This window comes from Petaurus breviceps, unplaced genomic scaffold (genome assembly GCF_028583685.1).
Source record: "Petaurus breviceps papuanus isolate PSGF00001 unplaced genomic scaffold, PetGlider_PUasm1.0 90968, whole genome shotgun sequence".
Taxonomy (NCBI): domain Eukaryota; kingdom Metazoa; phylum Chordata; class Mammalia; order Diprotodontia; family Petauridae; genus Petaurus; species Petaurus breviceps.
Genome location: NW_027187388.1, coordinates 1305 through 21513, shown reverse-complemented (window position 1 = coordinate 21513; position 20209 = coordinate 1305). Strand labels below are relative to the sequence as shown.

The 20209-nt window shown below is 42.0% G+C and overlaps 1 protein-coding gene across 1 annotated transcript; it reads left to right on the top strand.

Annotated features, from left to right (window-relative positions):
- The first annotated feature begins 9560 nt into the window (after window positions 1–9560).
- On the top strand, window positions 9561–19447 carry LOC138152828 (UPF0764 protein C16orf89 homolog). The gene is made up of 8 exons (XM_069076874.1): window positions 9561–9756; window positions 11850–11999; window positions 14152–14302; window positions 14541–14658; window positions 15452–15587; window positions 16175–16279; window positions 16932–17018; window positions 18411–19447. The coding sequence occupies exons 1-8, from the start codon at window positions 9561–9563 to the stop codon at window positions 18509–18511; spliced, it is 1044 nt and encodes a 347-aa protein (XP_068932975.1). The 3' UTR covers window positions 18512–19447.
- The last annotated feature ends 762 nt before the right edge of the window (window positions 19448–20209 follow it).

Here is a 20209-nt window from a genome sequence, read left to right as displayed (position 1 = left end):
TCCGGTGGATTCTGTCGATTTCTATTTTCCCCTCAGGTTCTAGTATCTCAGGGCAGCTTTCCTTAACGAGCTGTTGGAGAATGTTGTCCAGGCTCATTTTTTCATCATAATTTTCTGGTAGGCCTATGAATCTCAGATTATCTCTCCTGGATCTGTTTTCCAGGTCAGTTATTTTTTCTTTGAGGTATTTTACCTCTTTTTCTAATTTTTCATTTTTGTTGTTTTGCTTGGCTAATTCTTGGTTCCTCATAGTTATTTGTTTCCATTTGTTTAATTCTGGTTTTTAGCAAATCATTTTCCTTGGTTAATTTTTGAAGCTCATTTTCCATATCATACACTTTTCTTTTTAGAGAGATGTTTTCCTCATTATAATGTTTTTCAAATTCTGCTATTTTCGTTTTGAGAGAATTATTCATTTTGTCTTCTATCTTTCTCATTTTGCTTTCAAAGTTCCTTTTGATCTCATCTAGGAGAGCCTTCTGTGCTTGGGATCTATTCCCTGTTGAAGTCTCAGCTGTGGGTGTGGAGTCCACAGTGTCTCCCTCTGAGGTTGGTTCCTCCCTCTGAGGATAGTAGGACTCTAGAGTCTTTGTCTTTGTAGTCTGCTTTCTACCCATTTTGAGGCAGTGTCCTAGCCACGCCCTTCCTCTAGGATCCCAAGCCTTTACTGTAGAGGGTTTTGCACTGGGGCAAGAGTTACTATATTTTCAGGGTCAGAGGGGGGGTTTGGAGCAAGTGGGGTTCACTCTGCCATCCTTGTCTTTGGAGGTCCTGAAAGGGGCTTTAAAAAAAAAAAGATTTCTGGGCTATGAAGTGGTAGCCCCAGGAGTGTTTGCTGTCCAGTATAGGGGCCCCTGTATTTGCTTCTTACCTTGCTCTTTCCAGTCCCAGCCCTTTGGTGACAGGCCTGGTAGTGGACCTTGTGGTTGGTGGGAAGACTTGCCCTCCGAGTTGATCAGGCCCCTTCCAGGCCTGAGTCCGCCACGCCTTCCCGCACAGGCCGCTGCGCCTTCCCGGCCTGCGCCCTGCCGCGCTGCCGCCCCCGCACCTTCCCACGCAGGCCACCGCGCCGTCGCCCGCTATTATTCCTTATTAGAACTTGTGCTTCGCATCTATGTATTGATAAATCTGGAAACGGCCACAGCTGCTGCTGATCTGGAGTCCCTCTGGCTGGCGGCTGGTCAGGCCCGCCCTGGGGCTAAAGCCTTGGCGTGGGGCTGGGCTCAGCTCCCAGAGCTTTGCGCTGGCCGATTTCTGCCTTGGGAAGTTGCCTTTCCTTGACAATTACATTACACCTTTCTGCCGGCCTTCCAGGCTGCCTTCAGTGGGAGATTTATTTCTCTCTGTCACTTTGTGGATTCTATAGCCCTAAAGTTTGTTTAGAGTCATATTTTATAGGTATTTGAAGTGGTTATGCGGGGAGCTCATGGAGTTTTCCTGCTACTATGCTGCCATCTTGGCTCTGCCCCCCTCTAGTGGTGGTAGTCTTAAGGGTTTTCATCACAATCCTGTAAGATGGTATAAGTATTATTTTCCCATTTCACAAAGGGAGAAACTAAGGTTACAAAGGTTTAACTAATTTGACCAGGTCCCAGGTCTTCTCAGGCCCTGTCATTTATTAGCTGTCTACTGTGTACCACGGACTGTGCTAAGAACAGGGGTTACAAAGAAAGGCAAAAACCAAATTGTCCCAGATGATAACATGCAAACAACTACAAGTAAGATATATACAGCATAAACTAGTGGTAGTCTCAGGGAAGGCAGTAAGATTGAGGATGTAAAACTTTAGAGTAGAATTCAATTTCAATTCAATAAACATCTAAATGTCTATTGTGGCAAGATACCGTGATACATGCTGGGGATACAAAGGCCAAACAAAAGTTTCTGGTCTCAAGGAGTTTTGATTTCAAGGAGGGGTGAGAGAAGAAGGAAATATTTACACAGAAAAGTTCACATAAAATGGTTTGAGGCAGGATTGAGCACTAACCATTAGGGGTATCCAGAAAAGTTGTCCAAAAGAGGTGGCACCAGCTTTCAAGCTTTGAAGGGAGGTGGGGAATAAAAGAAGCTGAAGAGAGGATGGAATGCATTTCAAGTCAATCAATGGGGAGGGAGATGCTAAGCATTGTGAGTTGGAGTGGAGTAGCAGGAAGCTTGTTTATTTGTTTTCACTGGCCTCTGCTGTCATGTTCTGGTTACTTCTTCCACTCCAATGTGTAGGACTGATTTTCCTTTCAAATCAGCTATGGGAAAGTAATGGGAAGGGGACCAAAGTGACCAAAGTCTCACCTCTCCATACCAGTCCAGTTCCTCCCAGCCTCCTCCAGTCAAACTGCCAACTCATTTGTCTAAAAAGATCTGGATCTAAGTTTGTCTCTGTTCTAGGAAGTTATAAAATTGAATCAATTGAACCTTTAATTTACACCAAAATCATATGCAGGAAATGCCCCAGATGGATGGATAACTGAATGAATGAACAAAAAGAATTACAAAAGCTAGAATTTACAAATGTTATTTTCCCTTACAATAACTCTGGGAAGTAGACACTGTTATCTCCATTTTACAAAAGGAGAAAACTGAGTCAGACATTAAGTGACTTTCTCAAGGTCATAAAGGTTTGAGGTTGGATTCAAACTGAGGTCTTCCTGATGACAAGCCCAACACTCTATTCACTGCCCTACCTAGCTAGCTACTGCTAAAAAGCATTTACTGATCACTTGCTATGATCAAAGCACTGTTCTAAGCACTGGATATACAAAAAGAAAAGCAAATTAGTCCCTTCTTTCAAGAAGTTGACATTCTAATCATATGTGTTTATATGTGTATATATGTATACACAATACATATATCTACACATACACAAAACTACATATATACATGTATAGACATTTTTACTGAAAGTCAGTTGGAAAAGCACAGTGGTCCTGATGTATCTGCTTGGTGTCATTTCCTTTGATTAAAAAACATGTATGGAGGTGGCCAAGTGGCACAGTGAGTAAGAGTCGGGAGACCTGGGATTGGTTCCAGCCTCAGATACTTGGCACCCACACAAAACAATTGGCCGCGTAACCTTGAACAAGTTACTTAATCCCAATTGCTTAAAACAACAACAACAACAACAAAAAACATGTATGGGTCAAGATGGCAGAGTAGAAACAGGACTTCCTCAGAACTCCAGCTTTCACCTCCCCCAATTCATGTAAAAGGGGACTCTGAACAAACTCTGGAACTACAGAACCCATAAAATGACACAGAGAAGCTAACCTCCCACTGAGGACAGCCCAGCAGGCAAGCAGGAATCGGCCTGCACAGCGCTCTGGGAGCCGACCCTAGCCCTGTGCACTGGAGGTTTTAGCCCTAAGGAGGGCCTGACTAACCACCTCACTGGCTGGAGGGACTCTAGATCACCAGCAGCTGTGGCCATTTCCAGAATTATCAGCACATAGATGCAAAGGACAAAGTGAGAGGTCAGTGCAGTGTGGACTTTGGGATCCAGTAGTTGGGAGTTCGTTTGCCTTTATCCCCTGGAGGGAGAAGGAGGGAGCCCCTGCTGAGGGCTGTGGCACAGCTGCCACCACTTGGCAGCTTCAGCTCCTGCCCTACAGAGTGTAGGGGAAACAAGTGACCAGTCTGAGGGGTAATCACTCTTAGTTTAACCTGCTTGCATCTACCTTCAGCAGCTGAGAAAACCCCAGCATTTGGTATGAAGCTCCCCTGTCTGGTGGCAAAAAGCCCAAAAGTCAAGTAATTGAGTGGCAACATGACTAGGGAAAGGAAGCAAAGAAAACAGAAGGATCCAATATTAGACTCCTACTTTGGGGACAAAAAGGATCAAAGCATGGAATAGGAGGAAGACAGTGAAGTCAGAACTCCTGCACCAAAAGCTTCAAAGAAAAATACGAGCTGGTTACAGGCCATACAGGACCTTAAGAAGCAAATAAGAGAAGTGGAGGAAAAATTGGGAAGAGAAATGAGAACAATGCAAGAAAATTATGAAGTGAGAATTATGAAGTCAACAGCCTGACTGAGGAAAATAATACCTTAAAAAATAGACTAACTCAAATGGCAAAAGAGGCTCAAAAAGGCAATGAGGAGAAGAATGCCTTAAAAAGCCAAATTTGACAGATGGAAAAAGAATCTCAAAAGATCAATGAGGAGAACCATTCCTTCAGAATTAGATTGGAGCAAATGGAAGCTAGTGACTTTATGAGAAATCAAGATGCTGTTAAACAGATCCAAACAAATGAAAGAATAGAAGGCAATGTGAAATATTTCATTGGAAAAACCACTGACCTGGAAAATAGATCCAGGAAAGATAATTTAAAAATTATTGGACTACCTGAAAGCCATGATCAAAGAAATAACCGAGAAATCATCCTCCAAGAAATTCTCAAGGAAAACTGCCCTGATGTTTTAGAATCAGAGGGCAAAATAGAGGTTAAAAGAATCTACCTCCTGAAAAAGATCCCCAATAGAAAACTCCTCAGAATATTATAGCCAGGTTCCATAGTTCCTAGATCAAGGAGAGAATATTACAAGCAGCCAGGAAGAAACAATTTGAATATTGTGGAAACACAATTAGGATAACTCAGGATCTGGCAGCTTCTACACTGAGGGATCGAAGGGCTTGGAATATGATATTCCAGAGGGCAAAGGAGCTGGGATTAAAACCAAGAATCACCTACCCAGCAAAACTGAGTATCATGTTTCAGGGGAAAATATGGTCATTCAGTGGAAGAGAAGACTTTCAAGCATTCTTGCTGAAAAAACCAGAGTTGAATAGAAAATTTGACATTCAGATACAAGAAGCAAGAGAAGCTTGAGAAGGTAAACAGGGAAAAGAAATCATAAGGAACTTATCAGAGTTGAACTATTTATATTCCTACATGGAAAAACAATAATTGTAACTTATGAAACTTTTCTCATTATGAAAATAGTTGAAGGGAATAGAAAAAAATATATATATGTCTATATTGGAGGGTATATGGACATATGAATACATAATGAATACATATGTGAATGTGTGTATGTATGTTTACAGGTATACATAGAAAGAGGGCACAGGACCAATTTAATAGGAAGGGATGATACTTAAAAGGTGAAATTAAGAGGTGAGAGAGGAATATAATGAGAGGAGATGGGGAGAGACAGAATGGGGTCAACTATCTCTTATAGAAGAGGCAAGGGAAAATGGTTACAATGGAGGAGAAGAACAGAAAGGCAAAAAGGCAAAACCTTATTCTCATTGAATTTGGCTCAGGGAGGGAATGACATAGACACTAAATAGGGTATCTCACCCTGCAAGAGAGTAGGGGGGCAGGGAAGGCAGGCTGTGGGGGAGGGAAATTGGATGCACCCACTTTTGAAAAGGGATGGGATCAAAGTAGCGAATAGAACAAGTGGGAGGTGGGATAGGAGGGAGGAAATATAGTCAGTCTTTTACAGTATATCTACTATGGTAATGTTTTACATAGCTACACATGTACAACCTATATTGAATTGCTTATCTTCCCAGTGAGGGTGGGTGACAAGGGAGGAAGGGAATGAATCTGGAATTCAAAGTTTTAAAATCAAATGTTTAAAAATATATAAATACAATTATTAATACTATTTTACATGTAATTGTGAAATAAGATATACAGGCTTTGGAGCATAGAGATCCACCATGTCCTACTGGAAAAGTCGAAGGTAGTGTGGGGGAAGATATGGGAGAGAGCAGATTGGAAGAGGGGATATTCTGTGGGACTGCCATTTTGGGGTGGTGGGTAGGGGAAAAACAGGGAAAAAATTTGTAACTCAAAATCTGGAGGAAATGAATGATGTAAACCAGAAGTTAATAAAGCATTTGAAAAAAAAATTTAAAAAAGAAAGTAAAAAAAACAACATGTTTGTTATGTCAACTGATTAGATAGTATCAAGTACTTATTAAGAAGAACATTCTTTTCTGCATTTTCAGGAGTTGGGGATGCTGAGGAGGCATGAGTTCTAGCATCTTCAAATGCAGCAGCTAGATATCATCTGTATAAAGGTTGCTTCCCTGGTTGATTGCTTGGGGCTGGGCTAGACTCTGACCTCCTGGACTGAAGGGCACGTCTATTCCTTAAGACTCTTAAGTCAGAAGTCCTGGATCATCATCATTGAGTTCTAAGGGAAAATGGTGGTGAAGGGGGTGGTGGTTTGGCCCATCTGGCACCAATACTATTTCCTGTCTCAAGGTACCCTCGGGGAACCTTGCTGAAACAGGTCCATAGGTCAATGGTTTAACATATTTATAATATTTATTATACTTAAAAGGGAAAAAGTAAACAAACACATTCCTAAGAAACAGGGATTCAGAGAATAAGCACACATCTCCTAGGAGGGAAAGGAGTAAGTTTTCTGGTCTCAATGGTGTTAACAGGCCTAATTATCCAGAATTGCCCCTGTATTACTCTTGTACAACTTTTTTTTTCTTTTTTTGGGGGGGGAAGGTAGGGTAATTGGGGTTAAGTGACTTGCCCAAGGTCATACGGTTAGTAAGTATTAAGTGTCTGAGGCCACATTTGAACTCAGGTCCTCCTGACTCCAGGACCTGTGCTCTATTCACTGAACCACCTAGCCACTCCCCTCTTGTGCAACTCTTATGCACAGTTTCTGTCTTGTAGTTCAGGATCTCATGTCTGGCAGTCTCCCACCACAGTTCTCCAGGGGCACTCCTCTGTCTCCAGTAAATTTACTAGCCATGGCAGCAGCCTCTCTTTCTATACTGGTGGTCCTCTGTCTACCCTCAAAGAAACATTGAACTCCTCCCCCTAGAACCCATGGTAAACTGTCTCCACTTAAACTGCTTTTGTCCTTTCCCTGCCTCAGAAAGCAGGAACTAGCTTTGTCAGCCAAAGGCTGGCTGAGTCTGGCCAAAGTCAGGGCAACTCCACAGGGATCAAGGAGGGAAGGAGTTGCTTGAACCAGCAGAAATTCCTTCCCAGCTCCCCAGTCTCCTTAACACCACCAAGTCAGTGCTATACCAGCATGTGGGAAAGCTTGGAAGGCATAGAAACTAAAAATAGAATGCCATGGTCAGAAAACAGCAAGTTTGCCAATTCGGGTAGAACATGGAAATTGTCCTGGAAAGGTCAGCCAGACAAATGGAAAAAAAATGCTCCAAAAGACTAATATTTAAGAAATTCAAATTAAAGCAACTCTGAGGTTCTACCTTATAGTCATCAGATTGACTAAGATGACAGAATAGGGAAATGAGATGTTGGAGGGGCTACGGGAAAAGAAACACATCGATGCAGTGTTGTTGAAACTGTGAATTCGTCCGTTCATCCTGGAAAGCAATTTGGCGATATGCCACAAAAGTCATTAAATCGTGTATGCCCTTGGGTCCAGTTATAACAACTACTAGGCCTATTCCCTCAGAGATGGAAGAAAGATGAAAAGGACTCATACATACCAAATATTTTGTAGCATCTCTTTGGGTTGAGGCAAAGAATGGGAAACAAAGGAGTTGCCCATCCATATGGGGAGTGAATAAACAAATTATAGTATATGAATAATGTGATATTGTTGTGCTATACAAAAGGGGGATGGTTTTAAAAAAACCTGGGAAGATTGGTATGACACAATGAAGTTGATGGGGTACCTGGGGTCTAAATCAATTTGTAAAACCAATTTGTAAAGCCAGTTTGTACAATTGTAACTGCAATTTGTATAGTAAAATTGTAATCTGTGAAATCCCTTTCCCAGCCTCGGGCTCTGCCCCTTCCCCCTTCCTTACTTGGCCTAGGCAACACCTTGTCTCCAGCCTGGTCCAAATACTCCTTTGTCCTTGCCTCATGTTTCCTCCGGTCTGGCCCAAATCTCATCTAAACTATCTATGCACTAAAGTGACAAGTTCCTCTTGGTCAGCTCTAACCTTTATCTGAGGTCCCTTCCCTCCATCCCGTCAGCCCTGACAATGGCAGCCCTACCCTTTAAAAGTAAAAGCATGTACCCCTCTCACTTGCAGGTCCCCTAAAGGACTCTTGCCCACTTCTTATAGAAGCGTAACAATAAACTTCTACAACTCTCATTCCAGTTAAGCCTGAGACTTGAATTCTTTCCAGATGCTATTGCAGGTTTTCTGGTCTTAGATAAGATCAGAGTTCCTGCTGAACCTAGAGGGAGCTATCCCTCATCAAAGTGAGAAAAACCAGGAGAACAATTTATACCATAACAAAATTGTAAAGAAAATCTTGAAAGATGTAAGAAAGTGGATCAATGAGATGATTAACTGTGATTCCCTGCTGCTCACTTCCTAAAAGAGGTAATGACTTTAAGATGCAGAAGGAGACACATTTTTTGGACATGGCCAATGTGAGAATTTGTTTTGCATAACTAAGTGTATTTGTTATGAGGACGGTTTTTTATCTAGTTTTTCAATTGGAGGAGAAGGTGGAAAAGAGAAAAAATAAATGCTTTTTAATTGGACAGAGATTTTTTATAAAGAAAGGTAGGCTAGAGATGGAATTTGAAATCTTCTAAATGCCAGGCTGAGTACTTTGTATTTTATCCTAGAGCCAAAATGAAAACAATAAAGATTCTTGAACTAAGGAGTAATATAGCCAGACCTGTGCCCTTGGAAGATTATTTTGACAGTTGGGTGGAAGACAGAGTGGGAAGTTTGTAAGCAGGAAGACCAATTAGAAGATGTTAAAAGAGTTGAATAAGGCCTGAAGTAGAATGCAGTGGCCATGTGAATTGAGAGCAGAGATGTGATGAAATGTCCTGATGTGAGAAAAGTCCTAAAGGCAGAAATGACATGATTTGACAACTGATTAGAAATAGTTGGTGAAAGAGAAGATAGGGTCAGAGATGACTCCAAAATTATGACTTGGATGAATATGAGAATGATTGTGTGCTGAACAGAAAGAAAGGGAAATTTAGAGGAGAAGTAAGTTTAGTGTCTGGGGGAAGAGGAGGAGATAGCATTTTGGGACTAAGATGAGTTTGAGATTCCATTGTGAATCTAGATGGAGACACTATGTGTAGACCTGGGAGACATCTTGTAAACTTGATAACTGAGAGTTATGGGAGTATGCGACCACTTTGGCAAAGAGCCCCCATGTCTGGGGGCTACTGCAGATTTAGAGCTGGAAACAGCCCTTGAAATCATGGAGTCAGAAAAGTCCAGAGAGCCTGAATACTGGAAAGAAAAATGAGCCCTTTGTGGCTACTCTTGGCTCTAAATGTTGTATCTAAGGATTTCCAAACAGTTTGGTAGAAATGTAATACCCAGCCACTAACCCCAGCTACCACTTAATCCAGCCACACTGAGCGCCCCCAGCGGTTCCCAACTATGGGCAAAGCATACTTTTTCATAGCCTTTTACCCACTATTCAGGACCAATAATAAATCAGATGCTCTAGAGTGCAGTGACCCTTCTGTGAGCTCTTACCTATATGCTTGTTTCTAATAGTAAAAGTCTTTGTTACTCCTTTTGTCCAGCGAGAAGGAAGGGGGGAAGGAGGAAGGAGAGGAAGTAAGGTGCCCAGTACAGGAACTACTGTGAACATTTGCTGAGCGCAGGGGACCAAGGCATGTACGTAATGGGGCTGCTGCTGCTGCTGACATTGCAGTTGCTACCTCTCTCTCTCCAACAACAGGACCTCTCGGAGAGCAAGGTGGCCATGGGGAGGATGATCCTTCCTGCCCTGGAGAAAGCCACCTCATTCCTGGAGAAGAGATTCAGGGAGCTTAACCTGGATGGAGTGCTGGGATTCCTGGTACTGGAAGGTAGTGTGACTTCCTCTCTTCCATAGGATGACTAGCAACCAAAATAATTTCTAGCCTTTTCAACTGATTTGCTAACCTTAGGAATGGGAGATTAGCTGAAGGTGAACTTTATGTTTTGGTAATTTAGGAAGAGTACTTGTTTTTTTCTTATTTGGCCTCTGACTGCATGAAGGACACCCTTGCATTGCACCTCTTGGGTTTTTAGAAGTAAAAAGAATTATATTAAACATTGAAGAAAAGAATTTGGAAGCATAGGTCCCTAAAGAATGCTATAGTCCAGCTTTCCAGACCAAAGCAAACAGTCTCTATGGCTCATTTTATTTTCTCTTTGTGCTAACAAGGTAGGATAAAATGTTCTTGTTTATTAGAGAGTTAAATAAGAACATTTCTGTTAGTTCTCTGGGTCACCTGTGGGCAAACTGTTCTCTTACTCTAACCTCAGTTCACACAGCAGTGTATCCAAAGACATTTGGAGGTTCTGGGAAAATGGATCAAGTGTTTGTTCAGCTTTGGAAAAGGAGAGTATTCTGATGACAATGTCCTGGAGAAAGGCCAAGTCAAACAGAGAGAAAGCATGCTCTGATGTGGGACCATTCATAACCCCTTAAACTAGTAATAACTATCCTTAAGGGAGCAAACCACCTGGGTCTCAAGACCTTAGTTTGGGATTGTTTCCATTAGGCTTCTACCTACAAAAGTAATCCTCCCACTGGAGGTAAGGGGAGCCCTTCTTAATCCTATTCTATGCTGGCTGCCAGCTCAGCCCTCCTGGAACTAGAATTTGTGGTGCCAGGAAGTCCTAGGAGATGATGTTGCTAGGGTTTGAAGCAGGTTTATTTATGTCCATGTGGTCTGGCTTTGGGCCATACTATGCATAATGACTTTTTTTTCCCAACAGGCTTTTCTCACCTACTTTCCCAAACCCAAGAGATTATCAAGAAAGTGACCCCAGTATTGGGACCCTAGGATGAAAGGAAAAGTGCTCATCTCTAGTTCTTACTGGGAATGGCAGGAGGATAATTGGTATTTTTTCACCATGTTAATGACAAGGAAGAGAAAGAAGAACAATTGCAATGCTGGAAAACACCTGTCACCATTTTCCCAACTCATCTACGACACACACCTCTTATTCTAGGGTGGCCTTCTAGGTCCTAGACTTGGGCCTTTTGACTGAGTCCAAGTTTTACAGAACAAATCCTTTTATTAAGGGGATTTGTCCCGAGAAGTTTGTTTTTCAAAAATGTATCCTCAAGCAGAATTTAGCTGAGTTCTTCTACTATGGCCACTTCCTTCTTTAACTTTCTAAGGATCCAATCCTCTCCAAATTATAAAAATCCATACATATTGTCTGGGGAGGGAAAACTTGAAAACTTCTCAGAATGTGTCTTACAAATTGGTGTCAGTTTTGACGGTCCACTTCCCCCTTCCTTCCCCCTTCCTTCCCCCTTCATTTCTGCTGTCAATCAGCAGCAAGCCCTTTTAGGAGTCTTTTGACCCCCACCTAGCTTACGTCCTTTGTCTACTGTCCCACCTCTGTGGGCCTCTTCTTCCAGCCAGTGGGAGTCAGGGACAATGGGGGAAATATGACCTTGCTGTCTTAGGGTTTAAAAATTCTGTTCACCCCACATTGCATGCCTCCTCTCCCTGATCAGTCATGTGGAGGAGGGGGGAGGGAAAATCTCCATGTTCTCGATTAAATTTGGAATGGGGTTTTTCATCTCACACAGAAGGTTTCCCTTTCATGACTTCATTCCCAGAACACCTCAGTGAAGAGAGAAGGGGACTTAATCTTGAGGAAAATGGGTAGAGTTCAGGAAAGGATTTGTCTTGAGTGGAAGCAGAGAACATGAAGAGCTGAGGTTACCTTGTTTCCAGTCCCCCAGTTCTTCCAATCCCAGTTCCACCCATAAAGGGGTGGGGTGGGGAGTGGTACCTCCTTGTGGGTGGAAAGAACTAGATGGGATTTCAGGGGCAGGAGCCTTTGCCTAAATAATACACAGGAATGAGATTCAGACGGTTTCTCTGAATGAGGAGAGCCAGCACACACCAGTGGGGCAAGACCTGATTCCCAGGTCTGTCGTATTTCTTCACAGAGCAACTAAGTGGTGTCTTGGAGAAATGGGGCCAGGAGCCTGCCCTGAAGCCCCTGGGCCTGAGGGTAGAGAAGATAGTGAAGAAGGTGTTACCACTCATCACCAGAGCCATAATCTATCTCAAGCTCAGTGACTCTAAGTACTTAAAAGGTAAATATTGTGCAAGTCAGAAGGTTTATTTGCCAGGGAAACTAATCTAATCTCCATTGCTTGAATGATTCTGGCAAACCTAAGGGGTTGAATAGACAAATTACCATCCAGCCTTCCTACAAAGTATATAGGAATTCAACAGAGGAATTAAAGGGAGTTTGTCCTTTCACTGTCCCTCCCTTCTGCCTCTAAAAAGCTGCCTCTGGCATTTCTACTTGGAGAAATGGCCCCACAGTGGTATTTGTCATGTATGCCGTCCTGTATAGATTCTCCAATTGTGGCCAGGTCTTGTAAGACTCCCTCACTTGCTAAACTAAAAGCACTTGTTTTTGGTTCTTGAAAGAAACTTAAGTATCATCATGCACCAGTAATGCCGTTCCTTAAGGCTTATTGTGAGCTCCTCCAGGGCTAGGACTGTCTTTTAATGCTTTATAGAAGTAGGCACTGAACAAATATTTATTTGACTGACTGACAGTAGGGGCCTCTTCCTGTTAATGAGAATATTGAAGAGGTTACCCACTAAGAGGGTTAGGGTTGCTCTGGAGACCCCACAATTCCAAAACGCTGGGTCCTGCCGAATGAATCCACTTAAGTCTTCTCTCAGCCAAAGAAACGTAAAGTTTATTAAAAGTTCGCTTGTATTAGACACAGACTAAGTCTGTGCTAGGTCATTCTATAACACTCTGACTATTATATGGCACTGATGGGGGATGGCAATAGGTTATACAGGAATTCTGATCCTTATCAAAGACCAGAATGCCTTCAATTCAGTCTGGAAAAGAATTCAGTAGGCCCAAGGAGACTTGGAGTCAGAATTGTAAAAGTTTTTTGTTACACTTTACAGTGGGCAAGGGTCCTTAAGGGACTGCAAGTTTGTTGTTATGCTGTACATCGGGCAAGAGTTCTTAGAGAACCTGCAAACTTAAAGATGACATAGGCATAGTTTTTAAGGAGTCTAGGCAATTAATCAGATGTCAATTATGCTAACTAGGTGAGTAAGGGTGGGATTAGGGAGGAGTTAAGGAGTGGTCAGTGCTTGAAGGAACATGCACTTTTGATGTCAGCTTCGAAGGCTTATTACCCATAATTCACTGGGAAATAGCCCAAGGAGGGGCTACCTGGAGGTTTGGTTTTAGGCTTGAACTGTCACTAAGTCAGCTAGCGGTCAAGGCTGACTGAGAAGTGGGTCTGCTACCCATTAGTGTCATGTTTGACAAGATGGATGTTGGGAACCAAGGCTAAGGGAGACTCAGTATGTATATAATTGGCTGAGTTAACCTATAGATAGTGCATTGAAGGATTGATAGGTCCAGCTGGCCACTTTACTAAGGGGAGATAACATTTGCCTAAGCTAAAATGTTTATAGATGGTTTAGTGAAGGGTTCATGGGTGTAGCTTGTTATTGTTCCAAGCAGAGATAAACAGTTCATGAGTTGTTGCTGGGCAGAGTGCTGGCAGGGGAAGGGGCAGAGTTAATGCTCTGAGGCTGGGGAGGGGGAATGTGATTTATATTACAGACATAGATCCCAAGCACCCCATCAGCACTCTCACCAACATGAAGACCGGATGGGGTCTTATATACAGAAGGTTGTGGGAGGAATCTAGGGGTGGTCTAGGGGAGGAGCTTGGGGAGGGTCTTCGGGAGGAGTTAATGAGGTCAATGAGTGATTAAAGGTGGGAAGTCTCTGGAGGCCACCTGGAGACCACAAACAATGGTGGGCTAGGCCAGTTTGAGCAGGAAGTAGATGAACAATGGAGGGCTAGGCTAGTAACTAGGCTAGAGTTAGTAGTTAGTAGTTAGTAACTAGGCTAGAGGTCTGGGCCCAGACACTTTTTGCCTCATGCAAATGCCTCATCAAATGAGATGATTTAATCAGAGTCCAAGGGAGGTTCCCAGAGCCTGTACCTCAAGGACTCAAGCAGAGCTGGAGGGGGCTCCCAGAGCCCATACCTCATCAAATATATCTTCTGAATGATTTTAACTGTGGTTCTCAAGTGGCTGGTGAAGGTCACAAGAACCTAGCCATACATTTGTGAGGCACAAGAAACTTGGGCACAGGTTATGTATGTCCAGGGCATCAGTAGGATGGACATCTCATATCAGAGTTCATGTAAAATTGCTTTCTCTCCCTGGTCAATTTCCCTCTGACAGAATTTCAAGAGACTCTGCAGCCAGGATTTTGGAATCTCCCTCATTCATGGAGTCACACAAACAGCTCCATGATCTACTCCAAGTTTGAAAGCTCAGATTTTTTTTCAGAAGAATTAAGTGATTCATGCATGACGCTCTTACTAGGAACCAAGTGAGTTTAATTGCCCTTTATCTTTCTTCCCCGGATAGAAAAGTGCCACCAGCTGCCCCATTGATAATATACAAACACTCCTCACAGAAACTTCTCCCATCTCTGTATACTTTTGAAGCTCAAGACCAATTAACCTAAAGGTGATAAAGACCTGTGTCAGCATGGCTAGGCCTACAGTTCCCCTGAACTCCATTTATTGTTTTCTCCAAATAACAGCCTGGGACTGCTTGCTTCTCAGGAAGGAGGGCTTGCAGCCCTGCACTGTCACTGACCTCTGCAGGGAACTCATGACTAAGCCTGACTGCATGGGCTATGCACTGTCACACCAGCTCCTCTATTTCCTGTTTGCCAAAATGGTAAGTGACTCTTTTGTGGGCTAGATTACTCCAGAAGGCCAGATAACACCATATTTAGACAGTGTTGAACAGGAGGCCATTCAGCTACCACCATATATATGACAAAGTTTTACTGGGGCCAAAATCAAAGACTTGAAGAATAGGTTCTTTTTCTTTGGCACATAACCTCTTGCTCATGGCTTTCTCCCCTGATCTTCAAGGCTCATTGCTCTTACTCGATACTCACCTACAGATTTCAGCTTGAAATTGTAATCTAATTCCTAATTATTTGTATCTTCCCATATCAGAAAGGATCTCTGCACGATTTTTGTGACTAAGGGTGAATATTTTCTACTTATCTCCCCTACTTGGCTAAATCTGTCAGATGCTTCTGACCCAAAATTGAAAGTGGGGACAGTTGTCTCTAAGAGTTCAGTTCAATATTTCAAAACACTTAAGAATTCAGGAACTCACTTGGCATAGGAAGGACTCAATGTTTATCTTTGATAAGAATGGAAATGAGTAGTTAGTAGATGGCATCTGGGTCTTTGGACTACTGCTCTCTCAGAGCCTATTGTAGATGCTATTTCACAAGATAACAAGCAGGATGAGTCCTAGAAAGAACCATAGTTAGCGTCCCAATTACACGTGTTGTAAGACTTCATGTGGATAAAATCCTGGCAAAAGCCCTCATTTTACATACGCTGATAATATCTGAGATCCATTTCAAAATCACACATTTTTATCTTAACAATTGCTGCTCCTTCCTGCCACCAAAATGAAATTCAATACTCCTTGGTTTTCTGGTTCCTAGAAAGGATGCTCTGATGACCTGTTCCTCCAATCCCAATATTACATGGATATTTTCTGTGCTAACATGATGGCATTGAACTTGAAAACTGAAGAAGCTGGATTCCCATTTCTCAGTCGAGATCTCTTCATGGAAAATAGTATGAAGTGCTTTCCATTCTCCAGATAAGTGCACATAATCCTCCTGTTTTATCACTCTGTTTCTCTGTCCCTCTCTTTCTATCTCTTCTCTCTCTCTCTCTCTCTCTCACACACACACCCACCCCATTCTTGATGACAGTTCTGACTTCTTTTATCGACAATTCCCCTCTCCCCTAAAATGCAGACAGAGTATCTGAACTTTTGAGGGACTGAGGGACATCAGTGATTGATCTTTGGGTCAGGGATAAAGTAAGCTGGAATGGTTCTTATTTTGGAAGCCCAAATCACATAAAAAATTTTAATCTCCCTAAAAACCTATGACTTTAACTATTTATTGAAGCTGTCAGTTGTTGAGGTCATGCTAACCTCAAAGTTGAACTAGGTTGTGCCCTTTTTTGCTCTAGCTACTTACTCTTCCCTATCACCCCAGAGTTCCAGTGACTCAGTATACTCAACCCAACCCTTCTCAGGTTTGTAGTGACCCCTGAGGACACAGCAGGCATAACATTGGGAAAAGAGGTGGGTAAGAATGTCAAAGACACCCAGGATGTTGAGACGATAATTAATTTCATTTTCTTTTCCTCAGTCATGTTCTGTGGACTTTCTGGATACTCAGATTTCTACAAGCTTAGATGGCTACAGGCTATTCTTACCTGGCAGCAACCTAAGGAGGGATGCTTTGGGAAGCCTTGTGAGTAAAGTTGATACCTTGGGAGTAGAGAAGTTCAGGAGTTAGAGAAGATGAAAATGCAATCTGCCATGTCTCATCGGAAGACACTACATCAACAACTTACTGGAGAGTTTGCAAAGATGAAAAACTATTTTCCCAAATATCTGATGGAAGAAATTCTTACTAAATGTTAGGAATGTACTGCCACTACTTTTTATATTCATGGTCTCCATTCAGAGGGCAGAGAAGACACAATATAAAAAGAGGAGTGGTGCAGAACATTTGCAGGAAAGTAAGGAATTGAGCTTAAGGCCTGACAATGGGGTTTTTAAATTGAAATCATTTGCCTTCAGGGCCCTAAAAAGGATCTGGGGGCTTGAAGGAAGGGTGCAAGAAAAGTTGGCAATAAGGAAGAATATGAAGAAAGAGGAGACCTTATGAGAGAAGTAGCAGGAACTCCAGAATTGCTGGAATAAACATAAAGATAACACACTTTTATATAGCACGTGGAAGAGACAGTCAGGGGAGAGAGAAACCACAAACCCAGCACCTCCAGGTTCAAGAAGTCTCCCACAACAGGATGGAGTTGTTGGAAATGAGGGTAGGGGAAGGCAGGAGACATTTGCTAAAATTCATGTTAAATGATGTTATTCCCTATGTTTTCTGTCCCCAGATGACAATAGAAAACGTTTACCCAGAGTTGGTGAAGACCAACAACAGTCATTGAGAAGAGTGAAGAGGAGAGAGAAAGGATTTCCAGGTAAAACCATCGGAAGCTGAGAGGATGTCTTTCCAGGGCCTAGGAGACAAGTGAGAAAAGCCTGGTTCTATACTTAGTCACCTCCCCCCACGCACATTTTGCTATGCAGAGATGTCCTATATTTCACTAACATAAGTACATGACAACTCAATAGGCATAAATTGCATTTGCTCTTCTGAAAATGCTCATTTCGATTGCATTCTTCAGGGAAAAAAAAAACATTTCCAGGGAAGAGCCCTGGCTGCCTTCACCCATGTCAGGTGGTGCAGAAGACTAAAAGGAAATGTTAATTTGGGGATCCAGAATGAAAAAGTGGGCTAGTAACAAAGAAGAGAACAGTTGTGATATCACAGTCGACAGAAGTACTTGATGAGTTTCTTGCTTATCATATTTTTAGGAGGAACTTCATTTGTTTATTTCTGTTTTCTTAAGAATTCCTCCCTAAGTTTAAGGTGCAAACAGAGCAAGAGACCCATTCTTCTTCTGGGTATTCTCCTACCATGTCAATGTTTGTTTTACTCTCAGTTACCTAGGGTTTGTTTAGCCAAACCCTTCCATTCTCCCCTTCTCTCTTTTGGTCATTTAACTTCTCATCAGCATCTCCAACTGCAAGTGGTGATAAGAAAGGAAACTCAAACAGTTTTCTAGGTTTTAGCAAGTCTTATCAGGCTAGGGGTGGGGCCATCACAAGGCCCTCAGATTTTTCTTTATCAGTGCCAGAGCCTGCCAGATACTGAGGACCAATTAAGAACTAATCTTCCCACCTGTTGGAGAGAAATAACCTTATTTAGTTGTGAGAGGCAGCTATTTCCTTAAGGCAGCCTAGTGATACTGGAACTCTTCTTCAAGATCAGAGGGGTTAGCAAAGGGATCAAATGCAGAACCTTTCAGGATCATGAATCTTTAAAAAATAGATGCTCGTTTAGGTTGGTTACAACAAAAGAAATAACACATGACAGAGACCGAGAAGCAAGGCAATCTACATTCTGTATGTCTCTGAGTGAGGTCAGGAGGAAACAGTCATGGCTCACCCACATTTTCCTAGGGGTATTGTTAGAAGAAATAGAACAGTGTGGGTGACATCATTTGAGATGTTTAAAAACTATTAAATAATTTAAAGGGAGGTGGCCAGTTGGTGCAGTGAGTAAGAACACGGACCTGGAGTTGAGAGACCTCAGATAACACCCACACAAAATAACAGGCTGTGTAACCTTGAGCAAGTTACTTAACCCCAACTCTAAAAAAAATACTTTAAAGGGATTAGCACATGAGCTAAAGGTCCATGCCTAAAGAAGAAGAAATAAGTGATGATATCAGGGTGGGATTTTGGCAATCTCAGCAGCAAGGAAAAGCATATCTGATGGGTGGCCGAACCACATTCTTTCTTCCCAGATGGGTGTTCTTCCCACAATACAGCTGTGGCAGTTGCAGCCTTGGGTGGCTTCCTTTATCACTCTGCAGAACATTCACCAACCATCACCAAGCCTTATTAATGCCTCACAACAAGCAAGCAACAACTCAGAGGGATGATTGTATAACCGCTGAAAATGAAACGTAGCTTTTTTTGGTAATGCATGCCCTTATGTCCTGAGATTACATAAATTTGCTAGGAGAGCAATGCAAAAGTACAGGTAGACAAGCTAACCAAAACCAGTGTGGTTAAAAATTGGGATTAGTAGAGGTAGCAGAAAGATAAAAGTAACAGTATTAACTCAATCTAGCAAAACTGGTCATCTCGAATGGTCCCCAGAAATAACTAAATTATCTTAATTTAACCAACATTAGGCGTCTCCTATGTGCAGACAAAGGTGCAAGGTGCTCAGGACAAAACAATGATGAATAAATACTGCTTATATCATGGAATTCACAACCAAAGTCTTTTTCCTTATCTCCTCCTAAGATAATACTCCTGAAAAGGGGAATTCTAGTCATCCAAAGCCAGGAAATTTTGAGGTTGGGTATTCCCAGGCTCCATAGTTTGCTTTTATTCTGTTTAGGAGCAAAGGCAGCTATGGCAAGTAGATATCTGACTTTGGAATAAAATACCACAATGGTATAAAAGCAATATACTTTTATAGCACATGCCTACTGGGGAAGCCCACTGAAGCATTTCTTTCCCACATCCTTTTGACTCCCTAATTAATGGCATCTATATAATATAAATGCTGTAAGAGTAGAAAATGTTTCAATTTTAGTCTTTCTTTTCTGGAACCTATTAAATATCTGGAATATGGGAGCTTAATAAATGCTTATTGATTGATCTCATTTCTAATTTGAATTGATTATTCACAATGTGCACAAAGGCCTTGTTGCTTCAGTTTGTTTACTGTGTCATTACTTAATGTGTCCTTAACAATGTAATTCTTCAGAGTCCCTTGAGAGTGACCCAAATGTGATTTGACAGTCCTCCAAAACTGAGTCACTACTAATGCCATAGAATCTTATGTAGCCATCTCTATGGAAATTCAGTTTCATAAAAGCTCTCATCTACCCTAACCAACTTAGACTGGTGTTGAAATGGGGTATAAGGGTTCTTTCTTACACTTTAGGCCACAGGCAGAAACTTTGGAAAAGTTCCAGAGTCTCATTACAAAATACAAATTCTGACATGACACATGGAACAGTCCAGTATTAGACCTGTTACTAATGGAAGCATCTTTGAGTTTTAAATTCAAGGCCAGATACATAGAAATATCTAAATTTTTGTGTTTGAAGCTCTCAAATCTATACAGTAACTTATGGATACTGCTGCAGAAGCCATAGCATGTGCTCCTGTGATGTTCATGGTACTCTGAAGGCAGAACAAGAATCAAATGTCTTAGAGCTAGATTCCAGAGTTACAGCTAGAAGAGGCTTTTCCAGGTTAGCTAATACATCTCATTTCCTTTAGGAAGCTTCACACTTAAGTCATTCCAGAAAGGGAAGTTATTCCATATTTACTGTTTTCTATAGATGATTCCATAACCCCTCTAGGTTCTGGTTTATGAATTATATCCATTCTTTCCCCATTATCTTTCCTGTGGGGGATCCCCCCTTCCTCCCAATATGTCACAAGATAAAAACAATCAGCTAGCTGCTTCTATATGACAAAACAATTAGATTTGGTGTTTAGAGGGCCTGGCTTAAGTTCCAGTACCTTTGTGGCCTCAAGAATAGCACTTAATCTCCCTGGGTCTCAGCTTGCTCCTTTA